This window comes from Tarenaya hassleriana, unplaced genomic scaffold (genome assembly GCF_000463585.1).
Source record: "Tarenaya hassleriana unplaced genomic scaffold, ASM46358v1 Cleome21, whole genome shotgun sequence".
NCBI classification, from domain to species: Eukaryota; Viridiplantae; Streptophyta; class Magnoliopsida; order Brassicales; family Cleomaceae; genus Tarenaya; species Tarenaya hassleriana.
In genome coordinates, this window is record NW_010965451.1 from 1,019,895 (window position 1) to 1,037,016 (window position 17,122).

Consider the following 17,122-nt stretch of genomic DNA (forward strand, 5'->3'; position numbering starts at 1 on the left):
TAATAAAGCAAAATATTAATAATAACAAAAGTAATGTTCTCGTAGGGATGATGACGTGTCAGATTGGTTGTCGACGTGATGTAACTGATACGCAAAAATATCTTCTATCGAACCAACTGCCAAAATCTAATGGACCGTGTTGCAACCACGTCGAAATCGAAAGGGCCGACATTAAACGCGGAGTTAGATAAGGTGGGGCCCACTTTAGTTTCTGTCACTCTGTCGGCAAATCCAAATCTCAGAACTTATAATGCTTACGTGGCACGTAAACTTGGCTTTTGCTCTCTCTCGTCGGCAACCAATAATATGTATCTATTTATAGTTATATGCATCAAACTTAGATATGGAGTTATTTAAAAAATTGCATAATGAATGGTCTAAATATAAAATATCAGTTTTCCATTGTATTTAAAGTGGATAATATTATATCACATGAATCACGCCCAATGAGATCGACACCCTTTGAATTTATAGGGGAAGAATTCGGTGTTTAAGTATAATTTGGGGGCCTCTACGCAATTATCAGCAAAAGTTTTTTTTTCTTTTTATTTTTATTTTAACTTTACCCCTTGCGTTTCCCTTTTTTTTTTAATATATATATTTTTTTTTTTAAAAAAAAGGGAAAACCAAGGGGTAAAGCGACTTCCATGGATTAGGGTACTTTGCTTGTCTCAGAGTTCAACACATGTCTTCCTTCTCTCCGAAACACGCTCTTCACTCTGCTCTCACGTCGCTTTTCATTTTCATATAAAATCACACATATATATATATATATAACTTTCTTATTAATCAAAATCAAATCCAGGGAAAAAAAACTCAAAACTTTCTTTTATTTTGTGGAAAAAAAAATCAAAACTTTCACTCAGAAGGAAGAAGAAGGGACACACTCTCTCTTTCTCCCCATTTACGGTTACTCTCCTCTTTCGCTTTCGAACGGCTACTTTTCCTCTTTCTCCGACCGAATCTACCCTGAAACTGAAGAAGAAACAACACAGCAAGAGAGAGATTCTGCAGACAGAAAACCCAGATGGAATTTGAGTCGTTTCTGGTGTCCTTGGGGACATCCTGCGTGCTATTCGTCGTTCTCATGTTTCTATTCACTTGGCTCTCACGGAAACCAGGAAACGCCGTCGTTTATTACCCGAATCGGATTCTCAAAGGGATGGATCCGTGGGAAGGCAGGTCCTTGACCCGGAACCCCTTCGCTTGGATCCGTGAATCCTTGTCTTCCTCCGAACAAGATGTCATCACCATGTCCGGTGTCGATACCGCCGTTTACTTCGTCTTCCTCGGCACTGGTTCGTCTCTCTCTCTATATATATGTGTATATGTGTGTGATCTGAGAGGATAATCAGTGGGTGGATGGATTTGGATTCAGGGTTTGATGGATTTCGTTGGTTCTGATTTGGGTTCGAACACAAGAAATATTTTGATGTTTTGGCTTTGATTCCAGTAGCAATGGAGATCTGTAGAAATCTCAACTTTCAGGAGAAACTATAACTGCCCTTTCTTTGCAGATTTGTATTTGTCGGTGGCATTTTTAAAATTCGTTTTACCAAAAAAGAAGTTTTTTGTTTGTATCTTTATCGGCCTTTTGCTCTGTGTTTACCACCTGATGCTTTTGAAGGTGATTTTGTGTTGGTCCTTGGCCATTATATCTTGCAATCTTTCGAGCTCTCAGGGCACAAACCAATGTTTCTTATGTCTTTTTTTTTTTTGTAGTTCTGGGGATACTGGTTCTGTCTGGTGTCATTCTCTTGCCAGTTCTATTACCCCTCGCCGCCACAGATGATGGCATAAAGAAGATCACAGACTCCACAAGCAATGGAACTTTCAGCCAACTCGACAACTTATCTATGGGGAACATCTCTGTAACTACATAACCCATCTGGTTTCTCTCTTTTGTCTTTGTCTCCTTTCGATTATGGTTTCTGGGTTTTAATCGTGTTTTGTTTCTGCCTGTCATTTTCAGAAATCAAGCCCGAGGCTTTGGGCGTTCTTGGCTGCAGTTTACTGGATCTCCGTTGTCACTTATTTCCTGCTATGGAAAGCGTATCAGCATGTCTCTGAGCTGAGAGCTCAAGCTCTAATGGCTTCCGAGGTAAAACCCGAGCAATTCGCCATCCTTGCCAGGGATTTGCCTCCTCCTCCTAGTGGTCAGACCCAGAAGGAGTTTGTCGATTCGTACTTTAGAGAGATATACCCGGAAACGTTCTACAGATCACTCGTCGTCACAGAAAACAGCAAGGTATATACATACGTACATACGTTTTTTTTCTGTCCTAAAGTTTCTTCCTTTCTCAGTTTAATAGTGCCTATTTTGTTCAAAGCTTCGATCTTTATCGAGTTTTTTCTTTCAATCTTGCTTCTGTGTTAATGTAGGCTAACAAGATTTCGGAAGAATTGGAAGGTTACGAGAAGAAGCTTGCCCGGACAGAAGCTATATATGCAGAGACGAAGAAACGACCAACGAACAAAATCGGTTTCCTCGGATTAGTCGGTGAACAAGTAGATAGCATCGATTACTACACCGAGAAAATTGATGAAATGGTACGGAAACTAGAAGAAGAGCAGAAATCCACTCTCAGAGAGAAGCAGCAGAACGCTGCATTGGTTTTTTTCACTAACCGAGTGGCTGCTGCTTCGGCTGCTCAGTCTCTGCATTGTCAGACGGTTGACAAGTGGACGGTGATCGAGGCTCCCGAGTCACGCCAGATCATCTGGAAGAATCTCAACATCAAGTTCTTCCCGAGGCAAATCCGGCAATACGTAGTTTACTTCATCGTTGCTCTCACGATACTGTTCTACATGATCCCGATAACATTCATCTCGGGTATCACCACTCTCAAGAATCTCCAGAAGATTCTTCCGTTCATTAAGCCGATTGTGAATATAACCTTTCTCAGAACCATTTTGGAGGCTTACCTTCCTCAGATCACGTTGATCGTCTTCTTGGCAATGCTACCAAAGCTTCTATTGTTTCTCTCCAAGGCCGAGGGTATTCCTTCTGAGAGCCACGCCCAGAGAGCTGCCTCGGGAAAATACTTCTACTTCTCGGTGTTGAATGTGTTCATCGGTGTCACCATTAGTGGGACACTTTTCGATACGCTGAAGAAAGTCGAGAAGAACCCTAACTCCATCATCTCCATATTAGCGACCAGTCTCCCCAGGAGCGCGACTTTCTTCTTGACCTACGTTGCTCTCAAGTGAGTTTTCCCGATCTACGACACTTTCATATCATCCTTCGTCCCGAAATCTGTTCGTTAACCCGTCTTTCTTTCTGATTCTTGCTTTAGATTCTTTGTCGGATATGGCCTTGAGCTATCCCGGATTGTGCCTTTGATCATATTCCACTTGAAGAAGAAGTATCTATGCAAAACCGAAGCAGAGGTGAAAGATGCTTGGTTTCCGGGAGACTTGAGCTATGCGACTCGGGTTCCCGGCGATATGCTCGTCCTCACGATCACATTTTGTTACTCGGTTATCGCTCCTCTCATCATCCCTTTCGGCGTCACCTACTTCGGTTTAGGTTGGCTCATCCTCAGAAATCAGGTGAGATCTCACTTCTCCTTTATTAGAATAAGATCGAGTTATAATGCGAGTAAAATCTAAAAATTGAGTTCGAGTTTGGGTAATTAGGGTCAAGATTGGGTATTATCCGTGGATACTCGAATGAATAGTAAAATGGTACTTTTGCCCCCAAAATTCAGAGATATTACACATAAACCTATTGAAATTTCGGATTCGGGTTCGCCTAAGCCAAAGAATTCAGATATTCAACCCGAATATGATATTTATTTTGAAGAAAATCGAGATTTCGTTTTTAAACTCGGATTCATAGGTACCAATTTTTGGGTATCCGTTTAGATCGAATCAGGTAATATCACATGAGATCTAATTGTTCAGATATAGGGATAACTCGAAAAATCTCGGATAATCCATCTATGCCCACCCCTAATATTGATAAGGTTTAGGTCAAATCGGGTTCATGTATATAGAGATCCTAACGATCATTATACTTTTGCAGGCGTTGAAGGTATACGTCCCATCGTACGAGAGCTATGGGCAAATGTGGCCTCACATCCACACGCGGATTCTGGCCGCGTTGCTTCTGTTCCAAGTAACCATGTTCGGTTACTTGGGCGCTAAGATATTCGTCTACGCTGTCCTCGTGATCCCTCTCATCGTCATCACTCTGATCTTCGCATATGTCTGCAGCAAGAAATTCTACCTAGCGTTCAAACACACTGCCCTCGAAGTCGCTTGCCGTGAACTGAAAGAAACTCCGAACCTCGAGCAGGTGTTCAGGTCATATGTTCCGACATGCTTGAGCTGCCATAAACCAGATGATCACCAGTTCGAAGGAGCATTGTCTCGGTGCCAGTTAACAGGTTCTTCCGCTGTTTGATGACTGCAAAACTGTCTTGTGTTTTTAGGGTTTTTTCGGGTTTTTGTATCAGATTTGCTTGTGGGAATTATATATAGACTGATGTTGTTTTATAGGAAGTTTGAATGTGATTAGGGTTTAGATTCTTCTCTTCTTTGATTGTTGTAAGGTCTGTCTCTGTAGATGTGAAACTTTTTAACATTCTACGTATCAGTTTCGAAACTGTCTATGTCTGCGTTTCAATAAGAAAAAATACCGAGAAAGAGGGACAGATGTTTGATCATTACAACATAAGCTGCAGAATTTCAGACAGCATTCTTCACGGAAAGTTGCAGAAGAAGAACGTATGAACAAAACTAATGAAAACTCAAAAAAAAAAAAAAAAAAAAAATTTTGTCATGCGATCATTATATAACCTGGTCTACCACATACGGTAAGGTACAGTGCGATATCACGAGGTATATTTTGAACCCTAAACTCTTGTGAATTCCATGGTTATGTTTTTTTCGGACGAGTATTTAACATCGGGACGATGCATAATTCAAGTCTGGGGGACGCTCTAATGATCGCTATTGGTTTTATTGTGTCTCATGTTTTGCATTGCATACATATGTCTTGTTGAAAAAAAAAAACTAGGAATATTTGTTTTTTCTCTCGTTTCTGCATATGTTTGGGAATTAACAAATATGACTCAAATGATTTTGAACTTAAACTTCATATAAGCCAGTCTTTACATGTTTTAGACGATTGGGTAAATTGTCGGTTAAATCGAATCGATGAAAAAAAAAAAAAAATTCTGTCGGAATTCACCACGGAACCTCCAGTGTTCCCACCGGCAACGGCGAAGGAATATCCTCTGGCCGGCGACACGGTTTAACCCATCGGCCGGTTTGTTTGTTCAGAATCAAACCCTTATGAGCCACTTGGTACCAAAACTCCGGTATTCTCAGCTCATCCATCAACATATCAGTGCTCTTATTCACCGACGCAACGTCTCTCCTGGCGTTAACCCTAAACTTGGATTTCTTGCTGTGGAACCCATCCAAGACATGGAGATACACTTCCAAGTTATGGCAACCTGCGAGGTCTGAATCTTGTTTCAAGTATGGCGATTTGAAGACGTTGAGCTTTAGCTGGATCCCGACATGGCGGTAGACCCAGTTGAGCCTCGAAGTTATCGGGTTGATCTTGTTGAGGATTTTGTTGAAGACGATTCCCGGGAGTTTCGGGACTATGTCTTGCTTGTTCACTACCCGTAGAACCTTCACGCCGAGATGGTTAAGACGTTCCTTGAACGCCAAGTTACCTACCCTCGGTGCTCCGAATGAGATCACAGAGATGTTGGATAGCGCTGGAATGTCTCTCGCAACCTCGTAGGCGTTGAGAAGTGCTAATGCTCCTCCTAGGCTATGCCCGGTTATGGTCACGCTCACTTCTTCACCTCTGTCTCGGAAAAATTTCACCATGTGTTTAATCTCTTCCATCACCTGTTCGGACGCGCTCTGTTTATTGTAACGGGTATTCTCCCCTTTCGACTGGTAAATGCTTAGGAACCCGCTCTGAACCTTGACGTTCTCGTGGGTCCCGTTCCTCTCCAGCGGCTCTTTCTTCGTCTTGAGGTCCAAGAACCACTCGGTCGGAGTCACGGTTCCACGCCAGGCCACAACAATGTCCCTCCTCCCAATCCGACGAGACTCTCTGTCGCAGCTCACGCCGACAAGCCCCATCCAGTTCGAGTCTTTGCTCCATGTCTCGCCCAACGCAGATCTCAAGAACCATTGTGGAACATCGACGTGCGACATGGCGTAAATGTATTTTGTTACCTTGTAACCATGTCTGGCCAAGCCAAGCTCTTCAAAGAGCTTGTTCCTGTTGTATCTACAGCTTCCGCAGAATTCGGATAACGGGTCGAAATCGAGAGAATCGTACACGGCTTCAACGAATTCGCCGTACTTGATGATCTCCCTTCTCAGCCATGGATGGAGAGGATCGAGAAGATTCTCCCAGTTGTTCGAACCGTGAATCTCTCTCCACATTTTCGATATATTCTCTCTAGGTGAAGCTGCTGGAGTCATTAGATCTCCTCGGTCTATGAAATCCAAGGCGGAGTATTTCGGTAACTGCAGGAGAAAGGCTAGGGTTTTGGTCGGACCGGACGAGTTTTTGTCGGAATCGTTGATCTTTTGGGCCACGAGGGCGAGTTCTTGATCATTACTAGGGTTTACGAGTGAGAGTTGCTTCTTGGTTGACACGCAACCCGGAAGATGAAACCCGACCCGGTTCTTGGGTATGGTTGATAACAGTGACCTCTTCACGGCGTTCCACGTCAGCTTAAGCTTCAACCTCCACACCCTTTTCGTTCTTCGTCTTGTTAGCTTCTTCGCCGGTAATTTTCTCATCGGTGATAATTCCATGGCGGATTATGATGATGATGAAGAAGAAGAAGATGGTGATGATGGTGATGATTGATGATTGATGATTGTGATGATGAATGAGGAGGAGGAGGGGGTGAAGTTGTGTTGCCGATTTGAGAATGATATCGATGCGCTATATATATCTATTTATATATATATATATATATATATATTCGTGGACAACTTCTTGGAAGATTCTAATGTTCTTGGACAAAGAACAAAAGCTTGACTCGTTTAATTTTCTTTGAACACGCCAACTCACGTCGTCAAGTTATGTTTGGTTCAACCACTGACCGGTTTACATCGGTTTGAGTACTTAAATGTCTGGTTTGGTTGGGATGTTTTACGGTTTTGAATCAATGAATTGGTAATTGATATAATCGAACTCCGGTTTATGGTTTACCGAACCGAGAAACTTTCTATCCATGTTCCGGTTTTTAGGCAACTTGTCATCAACTCCATATTCGAATACACACCACACATCCTACTTTATGGTACACAGACGGCTTATCCTTGCATTTATTTATTTTATGTAATATATAATATATTATAATATAATGCCAATATTGACGTTGGCATCCCGAAGGCTGAAATTATTTAGGGCTGCTATAGAAATGAAATTTTATATGTATATATAAATTGCATAAGTCTCGTCTGCCGGCTTTTCGTTCGGTAACAAGTTTAACTTTTTGTCGGACCGAATTATTTCATCATTCGAAGGTCCGCTTTTCATAAAATTAAAGAACATAAAAAAAATATTCCCCGCGGTAATTATACGGAAATAGTGTGTTATTAGACAGGTAATAAAAATATTTTCGAAAAAAAATAAAAAAAAAATATTTGCGCCGGTAATTGCTTTGATATATGGTTTAAATGGTATGGATTAAATAATGTTATCTATCTTTGAAATACTTGTTTGTCGTTAAATTTTAATTTGATCGAAGTAAAATATGGATGATACAGAATGCATATACGAAAATCCTATATATGGATTGAAATTATGGGACCTAACTCCGTGCAAATAAATATGCAAATATAATTGTATAAAATTAATACAGTCAACGTGCAACAGTACAGGTCAATGTGGATGTAGTTTTGTATCCATTATTGAATTGGCCATCACTCACTTTTAACATGGAAATTAAATTATTTTTAAAAACAATGGACCAATAGGAAATGTTATTGACCAGGGATAAAGTTTGACCAGTTGACCAGCTGAATGTTTTCACTCTCGTTCTTACCCCCGTCTCGCCTTGAATATTACAGAAATGCCACTGTAAACGTACTCTCCTATCCACCGTATATATATTATATGTATAGATCGCTCTAAGCGTACTTCGAGAAATTATTTTTATATTTCCAAGTATAAGTTAGGAAATTAAATGGAGATAAAACATCCAAATATATATACATACATATATATATATATATATATTTATGGCCCTAACAGTGAAGATCCATGGAACGGCCCATCTCCAGGAGAAATCAAGCCCAACAAGTGTGTGTATATATATATATATATATATGTATGTATATTAGATTATTTTGTTTTTGTACAAATCAAATACGCATTCTATTTTATGGGGGATAGGTATATCTATCGATTTTATATCAGATTTTATTTATATACGATCATATGTTATATGTTTTTTTTATAACACCATATGTTATATGTTATTCGGTTATATTTCGATTTATAGATTTATTAATGTTGTTCTTATTGCGGCCAAGGAAAAACCGTAATACGTATACATGGAAAAATGAATTGTTTTTTGGTTTAATGTGATAGAAAAATGAATTTTAATACTTAAATGGATAAATGTCTCATAATATATGACATACGAACTTAAAATTTCAGTTAAATTAGTTTCATGAACAATTAAATGAACAGATCTTGCAGATTATGAACATGAACAGGCTGCTTACTGTTGAATTATAATTAAAAAAATAATTTAATTTAATATGAGGATCAAACTTAAACTGACTAAAACTACTTTGGTCTGAATTAGCATTAAATGGTTCTGAGCAGACACATCATCATAGACGTTACGACACCTACCACAGAGTCTGTCTATAAACCCAAAATCCAACACGTTTTTAATAATATATTTAATAGATTCAAATAATTCTAAGCTCGTAATATTATTGATTCACATGAAAACAATAAATTAAATGAAGATATTAAATTAATATGATTCTGGATTTTACAGAGGGTAGACCACGTAAGACTATACTATAAAGGGTCTGAGGAAGCACGAGTTTCATGAAACGCACGCGCCATAACTTGACGTTAACTATTCGTGAAATCGAGATTACCCATGCGACGTCGTTTTTGTCAGCAATTTTTGTTTTGTTTTTTTAAATAAATTGTGCTTAACGAGAGTGTGTCTATTATATTTGAGATTGCTCATAATATTCTACTGATTTAAAAAAAAAAATGCAGAAGACATCTCTGATTTTTTTATTTTCTGCAAGATATTTGGTTTAAAATTTATAGACGTTTTTATAAATTCGTAAGAAAATTTTGAAAAATTAATATTCATTTAATCGGTGATTACGTGGTAAGTTTTCCATATATTTTGTGGAAGTATGTTTAAAATTCAAATAAATTGATAGAGATCTGAATAAATATTATTGAAGATTTGTTGTTATTTGAGTTATATGTTATAAATAAAAAGATTTAAATTAAACAGATAATAATAATAATAATATAAATTTTCCATAATTTCAGAATAAATGCCTTAATTTTCGAAATGAATAAAAAAAAAAGATTTGCTTAATCCAAATCAACATAGAAAATGTATTAAAGAAAATGAAACAAAGCAACGTCTCTTTCAAAAGCGAGTTCCAAAGCGAAAACAAATAACAGTGCCTTAATCTCCGTGACCGTTAAGACATAATTGGTGGTGTCATCGTCAAATCTCCGTACGCTTTCTTGATTTTTTTCAACTTATGACATTTTTCACTTGCGCAAGTAATTGGACCAGATTCTCACAAGCGTCTACGTGTCATTTTGACACGTGGCAGAAAATACATACAGACAAAACACGCATACGCATGCATGGGATGCGTATTGTAATTGCGACGAGTAGACGTAGACGTAGACATGGCGTTTGGCAAAAATGCAAATGGACGTATACATATATGTAGAAAGCGAAGAAAGAGACGTTTAGTTTTATAAAATAGTTTGGGTAAATTTAATCATATGATTTTGCTGTTGTTATATATATATATAAATAAATAATTATTTTTTTGGGTAAATAAGAATGTGGGGCAGAGGGAAGACAAGAAGGGGGACGGTGGCATAAATGGGACAGGAGGAGGTGCCGGGTGGGCACTAGGCAGGTTTATCCTCTTTGGACACTCCCCATGTGTTGTCACTTACATTAATTTTTCCCTCTTCTTTTGTTTTTTTTTTTTAATTTAAAATTCTAATATACCTTTTTTTAAAATTTAACATAGTTATATATATTTTGAGTTATTATTATTTATAAATTTTGCTATATTATTTAGAGTGAAAAAACCACAAAATCTGTTGGCATATTAATGCACAAATTTTAAAATTTCCGACTGTCATGTAAAATCATAAATCTTGTAAAGATTAAAAGGAACTATACAAATATTTGACACTATTTTTATACAAAATTTTAAAATTCATTTATTAATTTAGAAATTGATGACATTCTACGAGTTTAATGATAGAATTTTTCATTTTGTCCTTAGCTCTCCTCTATTTCCGCAATCAAAGTATTAGAAAAATAATCGTCCATTTTAATCTTAGTTACATTTATCAATATGTAATTATATTAATCTCCTATCATAGTGTGATTTTTTTTTTGTCCATTAACATTTTCAACTAACGCTAATGAACCGCAAATCCAAATTAACATCCAAAACAATTTTTTTTCTTTCGTTTTTCCTATTCAACAATCACATGAGTTTTTCTAATGAACAATCACTTCGAATTGTACTATAGATTATAAAAAAATCGATATAAATTTAAATTTCAGTAGTTTTATATATAAAAAAAAGTGTAATTGCATGGGAAAGTCTTCGGGTCCACGTAGGCGCGTGAGAATGGAATATGACAAGTTTCAAACCTCGGTCTGTGAGAAAGCAACGACTTCACTTCTTCCCATGAGAGTTTGACTTTTGTGTTCAGACAGTAAAAACTCATTTTATTTTATTACTTTTTTATTTTATTCTTCATATCATTATCAATCACGCATCACTATTTATTTCGCTAATTAAAATTTGGATAATTTTTACGTCGTTAATAATTAACAACAGACCCTTGATGTAATATTGTTTGTGGTGGTCCATGTTTCAGGAGAGACAAAACATTCATGAACGGTCCAAAACATGCAATCGTCCACCTTATTTAATCATTGATATTTTTAACCTTTTTCTCATGCTAAATCATATGCATTAGGCATTGTCACTTAATTATTAACTAATCATTGGATTTTACTGTTACAGTAAGCTTTTTTACTTTCAATATTTCACTCGATTGTCTATCCACACGAACTATTTAAATACATAAATTTATTAAAAAAAATCCGAATAAATACAAGAAATTGAAAATGTCTAAATAAATACATAAAATTCTTCTCAACTTCTGCATTAAAATCCCAAAACCTTGTTTATTTTGTATTGAAGTAAATATGTACGAAAAATGGATATTTAATTTATTATTTTCCTCTTTTTTTTTCTAGTTTCCGCATTTATATTTCGAAGATTATTAATGGTGATAGACACAGCCTCTTTACGCAATCAAAAGTTAATATTTGCAGTAATTGTTATTAAATATATTAAAAGACAGAATCGGATAAGAGATCATGAAAATGGCTAAACTCTGACTAAGACTTTGAACGTGCCCAAATGTTCTTGGTCGGGTTTTTGCAAAAAAATGCCAATATCATTTTCATAGGCCATATATTCCTACCGTTATAGATACAATATAGCATCCTTTATTTTATTTTCTTTTTTTGACATTCCATGACATTTTACGACCCGCAAACTAAATATTGTCAAACAAAGGAATATAACCTTTTTCATACGTCGCCGTTTTAGACTATCTTCCTTTGAGATTAAATATAATGATTTCAGTTTTATAGTATTAAACATGGTAATGAACCGTCTTTGTCCAAGTAGTATGATTACAATAGATACGACCATTTGACGTTTTGTCAAGTAGCGTATAATTGATTGTCATACTAATACGGTCCTAGCAAAATTTAATAATATTATTATATAATAATCATTTGTATTTAGAACAGTATTATCGCGCGAGAACCATATCTAATATTTTTTTGGAATATTGATCAATATTACGTTATGATATTTTTGAAGTTGCGATAAAGGATGGCAGTAAATCACATTTACGATATCCATAATATTATATAAGCTAATCTTCCAGTTTGAAATTAGAAGGAAAAATACAAAATAAAATAGTATGTACAGCTAAACAGCTACCGTGACATGCCAGTGACCAAAAACCTGGCACAGCCGACTTACACGTGGCGAAATCTCAGCCGTTAGAATTCAAAAGCAATCAAACGCCGTCGATTTACTCCCGCCACCACCACTATGACAAAACGTCGCCGTTTTCCGAATAATCCTTCCGCCGGCGGAAGGAATCTCCGGCGGCGTGATCGTACGGATCAGAGCAAAGTTCATACGTTTGAAGAAAGGATGGACCTTCACCTCCGCCGCGCCACGACGAGACCCGAGCCGCTTATCCGGGTCCTTGTTCAGCAAACCCGTGATTAAATCACGCGCGTGGAGCTCCAACATAGTCGCCGGAGATTCTGTCGGGAAATTCAACGGCTTCTTTACGATGTTCCGGAGTGTGATGTCATTGGTCGGAGCACCGAACGGGGTCCGACCGTACACCATCTCGTAGATGAACACCCCCAGGGCCCACCAGTCGACGGCATTTCCGTGGGACCCACCGGATGCGACCTCCGGCGCCACGTACTCGTGCGTACCGACGAACGAACCGGATCGGGCGGTGACCGGTTCGGCGACGAAGAGCCGGTTCGGTTCGAGTGTCTGAACCTTCTTGGACCGGAGGACTCGGTGGAAGAGACGAGAGAGTTTTGTGAACGGACGCGGCGAACGGACGGAGAAGGGTTGACCGCCGGAGGCGGAGGATTCCGGCGATGATGACGTGGATTCAACGGCTGCGATTGAATCCGAGCAGAGAGAGAGGTCAAAGTCAGAGAGCATAATGTGACCATCGGACCGAACCAGGATATTTTCAGGCTTTAAATCTCTGTAGATTATACCCAGCATGTGCAGATATTCCAATGCGACGAGAACTTCGGCGGCGTAAAATCTGAAATTTACGCAAACAATTTTCAACAATGAAGAAAATTATTTTATTTTTTCGGCAAAAATGATTTGATGATGAGAAAAACTGTTTGGAAAATGTGGAACAGAAAACGATAAGAACGGCACGGCTCAGATGGCAAACAAAATATGTACTGAATTAATGCGCACAACATGTACATTTTTTCCATCTTTAGCCATTATCCACTTAATTAAAATATAGGAAATTAAATTATCACTAGCTATTCTTTACTAAATTACCATTTTTTATTCAATAATTGGAAATTGCAGAGAGTGAAATTGAAATGAGTACCTTGCGGAGGAGAGGGAGAATCTCTGATGAGGCTGTTTGTAGCGGAGAGAGTGCAAATCTCCGCCGGAGCAATATTCCATGACGATGCACGAGAAATGCGAGGCTTCGAACTCGGCGTACAGAGTCGGAAGAAACGGGTGATCGAGCATCTTCAGGATCTTCTTCTCCATCTCCGCTCTGTGCGTCTTCTTCTTCATCGCCAACGCCTCCTTGTCCACAACCTTCATCGCGAAATACGGCCGCCGATCGTCGTCGCTTCCCGCCGATCGTCGTCGCTTCCGGAGAGACAGCAGAGGTAGACCGTTCCGATGTCTCCGGCGCCGATCCTCCGTATGAGGCGGAAATCTCGGAAGGTCAGGCCGTGTTTCCGCAGCCGCCGGATCTCCGAGTAGGCGAAATCCGACGATCGGTGAGGTTTCAGCGAGAGACAGCTCTCCTCCTCCGCGGCGGGCGACGGCTGCAGCTCTCTGTTCCGCTGCTGATCGGCGAGTTCGTCGCTTCTAAGCTCATCTCGCCGTCCGATTTACGCATTATGGACGAAAATTCGAACTAGATCCGATCAAACAAAGAAGTTGGAATCCGAAGCAGAGATTGAATCAACAGAAACAGAGTGACTGAGATGCAACAGATTCACTTTTGACGAACATTTGATCTTCGCAGTTTCCGTACGATTACTCAGAAAAATATAAAAAGGAAGACGTCGAAGAGAAGCGGAGAGAAAAAAATGGGAGAGAAAAGGTGGGCTGTTGGGGGGTATTTATGCGCATAGGATACGGTAAAAAATTCCGTAAACGGTAAAACCCGTTAGGTTTCTTTTAACCGTGGTTAGAAATCTGGGATAAACGTTTTGCGTACATTTTTCCAACGTGTGATATGCGCTAACAAAAAAAATAATAATAATGCGAGAGCTCGCTTGATGACGTCAGCCATATCAGCACGTGTGAGTCGGTGTCACGTGTCAGAGGTACGTGTCTCCTTTTCTTCAACTAAAAAAAATGGGAAAAACACTAAAGCTCGGATAATAAAAATATTTTTTTTACACACATATTTTTCTACTTTTACCGTTGAAATAAAAATTGAAAAATCAGTACATATATAACCCATATTTCTTCTTTTCATCTTTTACAGCTTTTTTACTTCATCCCACAGCTCCTATGTCCATTATCCCACTTCAACCTACTTACTTAACGACCAATCATGACTATATTATTTATATTTTAGTAAAGGCACGATTTATAAAATTTGGATTATGAAATACATAATATTTTAGATTTTAAAACATAACACCATAAAAAATGTAACGTATATATATAGATAGATAGATATGAAATAATAAGTGATGGTAATTTTGGTTTTTGGTCTTTTGTATATGATGTTGTTTCAACCATGTCGCATTGTCTTATCAACACTTGTTCATGTCCTCCTTTGTCAATTTTGTTTTGTTGAATAATACATTTCAATTGCATACTAAACTTCTTAAATTTGTCTGTTAAATAATCATACGACAAGATAACAATGATAGAGCTTTGCTCTACATTATTGGATGAAAAAATTTGTTAGTTTACTGGTAATTTTTTTTTATTTTAAAAAATGATAATACCCACCCATGATCGAGTAAACTATAGGGTTATCGACTATTGAAACTCTATGATTTTTTGCCCTAATGATACGGTCCTCTAATTCGATATCAGAATTAATTATATCCATTATGCAACACATTTAACAGATAATTCGACCATAGAATATTATGTTATTAATTATATCCTATGGCTCGGACAAGTCAAATCGTATCGAATTTAGTTATTAATTTTAAACCTAATTGTTCTGTTTTTTTTTTATGAAACACTATTGGTTTTAAATTCTTGTAAGTCCAACATCAAAAGTGGTGTATTACTCGCGAAAGCGATATGTCATATTTCCGACAACGTACAAGTACACATTCGGTTATAAATAATTTAGACATGAAAATGTAGTTTTCTTAAGAAATAATTATGAAAATTTTATATTTGTGTGAGTTTTCTCTATAGTTTGAATGTTTTTATTGTATGAAAAAAATTATAAATTCTTTAACAAAAAAAATAGAAATTCGATTATAAAAAAAAAAAATCAAACTCGTGTTAAAAATTATAATGTGTCTGTAAAGAGTGAAAACGAGGGGAGAGAAATAAACGAATGGAGAATAGATGAGAAACGTAGCTGAATTTGCAAGCATAAGTTTGTTCTTCCATAGTCCTTTGTCGTCAAAGGACAATCAGAAGTACGACACATACGAACCATTGACATCCATATACGTGTATATATATATATATATATATATATATCCCACCATATTACAATGCTTTGAATACTCAGTGTCAGTACATTGTATTTACAACAAATAAATGCAACAAAAACATTCTAAACTGACATGTTGAATAACTTGAATTTATGGTAATAGTCAAACGGGAAAAAAATCATGTACACATTTATAGTTGTTAATTAGAATATCATTTAGTATAAGAGTTAACATTTTCATGGACATCACCAATATAAAAAAAAAAATTTATATAGTCATGTATATCTATAATACCCTTTAAATTATAACATATATAGATCTTGAATACCTATTTTATGGAGAAGATAATTAAATGTACAATGTGTCTTGGTTAGAATATCCGTAATATGTTCGTTTGTTTACAAGTTGAAGAATATTATATAACTGGCAACAATTTCATCATGTACTCGATGATACGGTACGTTTTCCATATTTTGTATAAACGGCCGACATCTACCTCGTGTCTAGCCATTCAAATTCAGACGTATAGGGTGATTTATATTTATGTATTCTTCTCAACCCAAAACTATATTATAATTTTTATTTTTGGATGTCTGAATATTATTATCTAGAGTTTTTAAAAACATCGTTAGGCGCACGAGAATATCTAAATATATTTCAAGATTAATGAGAACTCTTTTTTTTTTTGGTGAAAAGATTAAAGAGAACATAGACCCATATATCCAAATTAACACTCCACACGAATGTTAGGCTTGTAGAGACATTTCCAATGCTTAAAACAAAGATGAGAGTACCCAAATTTGGATGGTTTATAAACCAAAAAAAATTTGGATGGTTTAATGGTAAAAGAAAATAAAAATTATGTTTTTATTAGGGGTGACCATTTCGGTTATTAATCGAATAATTTTACCGAACCGAATCGAATAAGATATAACCGTATCCGAATCGAAACCGATATCAAAACCGAAATGTTATGATTTTTTTAAACCCAAAATAACCGAAACCGAAACTGAATAAAAAATAACTGAAAAAGCTGATAATTTCTTTGAAAAAATGAATTTTTTATCGAAACCGAATCGAAGTTTATATAAAAATCGAATGATTATAGTTTTTCTATAACCGAAATAACCGAACTCGAACCAAAATTCGAAATGGCCAACCCTAATTTTTATTATGATTCAAATCCAAGCATGAAAAGGGTATTCACTTGTACTTCCCTAACCCTCTAAAATTATAGTTGGATAAAAAATTTGGTTAATTTCTGGATTATAAAAAAAATGATGAGAGAGAGAGAGAGAGAGTTTTATACAAAATTTCTAAAGAATACAATGACACCTGAGTTTTATTTTAATTCAAGAATCTTTACTGTATGTTTTTGATAAATTGAATAGAATCTTGAA

The 17,122-nt window shown here is 37.0% G+C and overlaps 2 protein-coding genes and 1 pseudogene across 2 annotated transcripts; 1 reads left to right on the forward strand and 2 right to left on the reverse strand.

The window, feature by feature from the left end:
* Positions 1–814: 814 nt before the first annotated feature.
* LOC104814315 (CSC1-like protein ERD4) lies at positions 815–4,616 on the forward strand. The gene is made up of 6 exons (XM_010542303.1): positions 815–1,298; positions 1,723–1,871; positions 1,973–2,248; positions 2,383–3,206; positions 3,297–3,552; positions 4,028–4,616. Exons 1-6 carry the CDS (start codon positions 1,028–1,030, stop codon positions 4,406–4,408), a joined length of 2,157 nt encoding a protein of 718 aa, XP_010540605.1. The 5' UTR covers positions 815–1,027; the 3' UTR covers positions 4,409–4,616.
* Positions 4,617–5,172: 556 nt separating this feature from the next.
* LOC104814316 (phospholipase A1-Igamma1, chloroplastic) lies at positions 5,173–7,092 on the reverse strand. The gene has a single exon (XM_010542306.2). It carries the CDS (start codon positions 6,799–6,801, stop codon positions 5,194–5,196), a length of 1,608 nt encoding a protein of 535 aa, XP_010540608.1. The 5' UTR covers positions 6,802–7,092; the 3' UTR covers positions 5,173–5,193.
* A 5,083-nt stretch (positions 7,093–12,175) lies between these two features.
* On the reverse strand, positions 12,176–14,154 carry LOC104814317 (annotated as a pseudogene).
* Between the last annotated feature and the right edge of the window lie 2,968 nt (positions 14,155–17,122).

Bases quoted from the DNA above. Each gene is read 5' to 3' on its own strand.
- LOC104814315 (XM_010542303.1), top strand. From the start codon at position 1,028: ATGGAATTTGAGTCGTTTCTGGTGTCCTTGGGGACATCCTGCGTGCTA. The intron at 1,299-1,722 runs GTTCGTCTCTCT...TTTTTTTTGTAG, and splicing joins CTTCGTCTTCCTCGGCACTG to TTCTGGGGATACTGGTTCTG. The intron at 3,553-4,027 runs GTGAGATCTCAC...ATACTTTTGCAG, and splicing joins GGCTCATCCTCAGAAATCAG to GCGTTGAAGGTATACGTCCC.
- LOC104814316 (XM_010542306.2), bottom strand. From the start codon at position 6,801: ATGGAATTATCACCGATGAGAAAATTACCGGCGAAGAAGCTAACAAGA.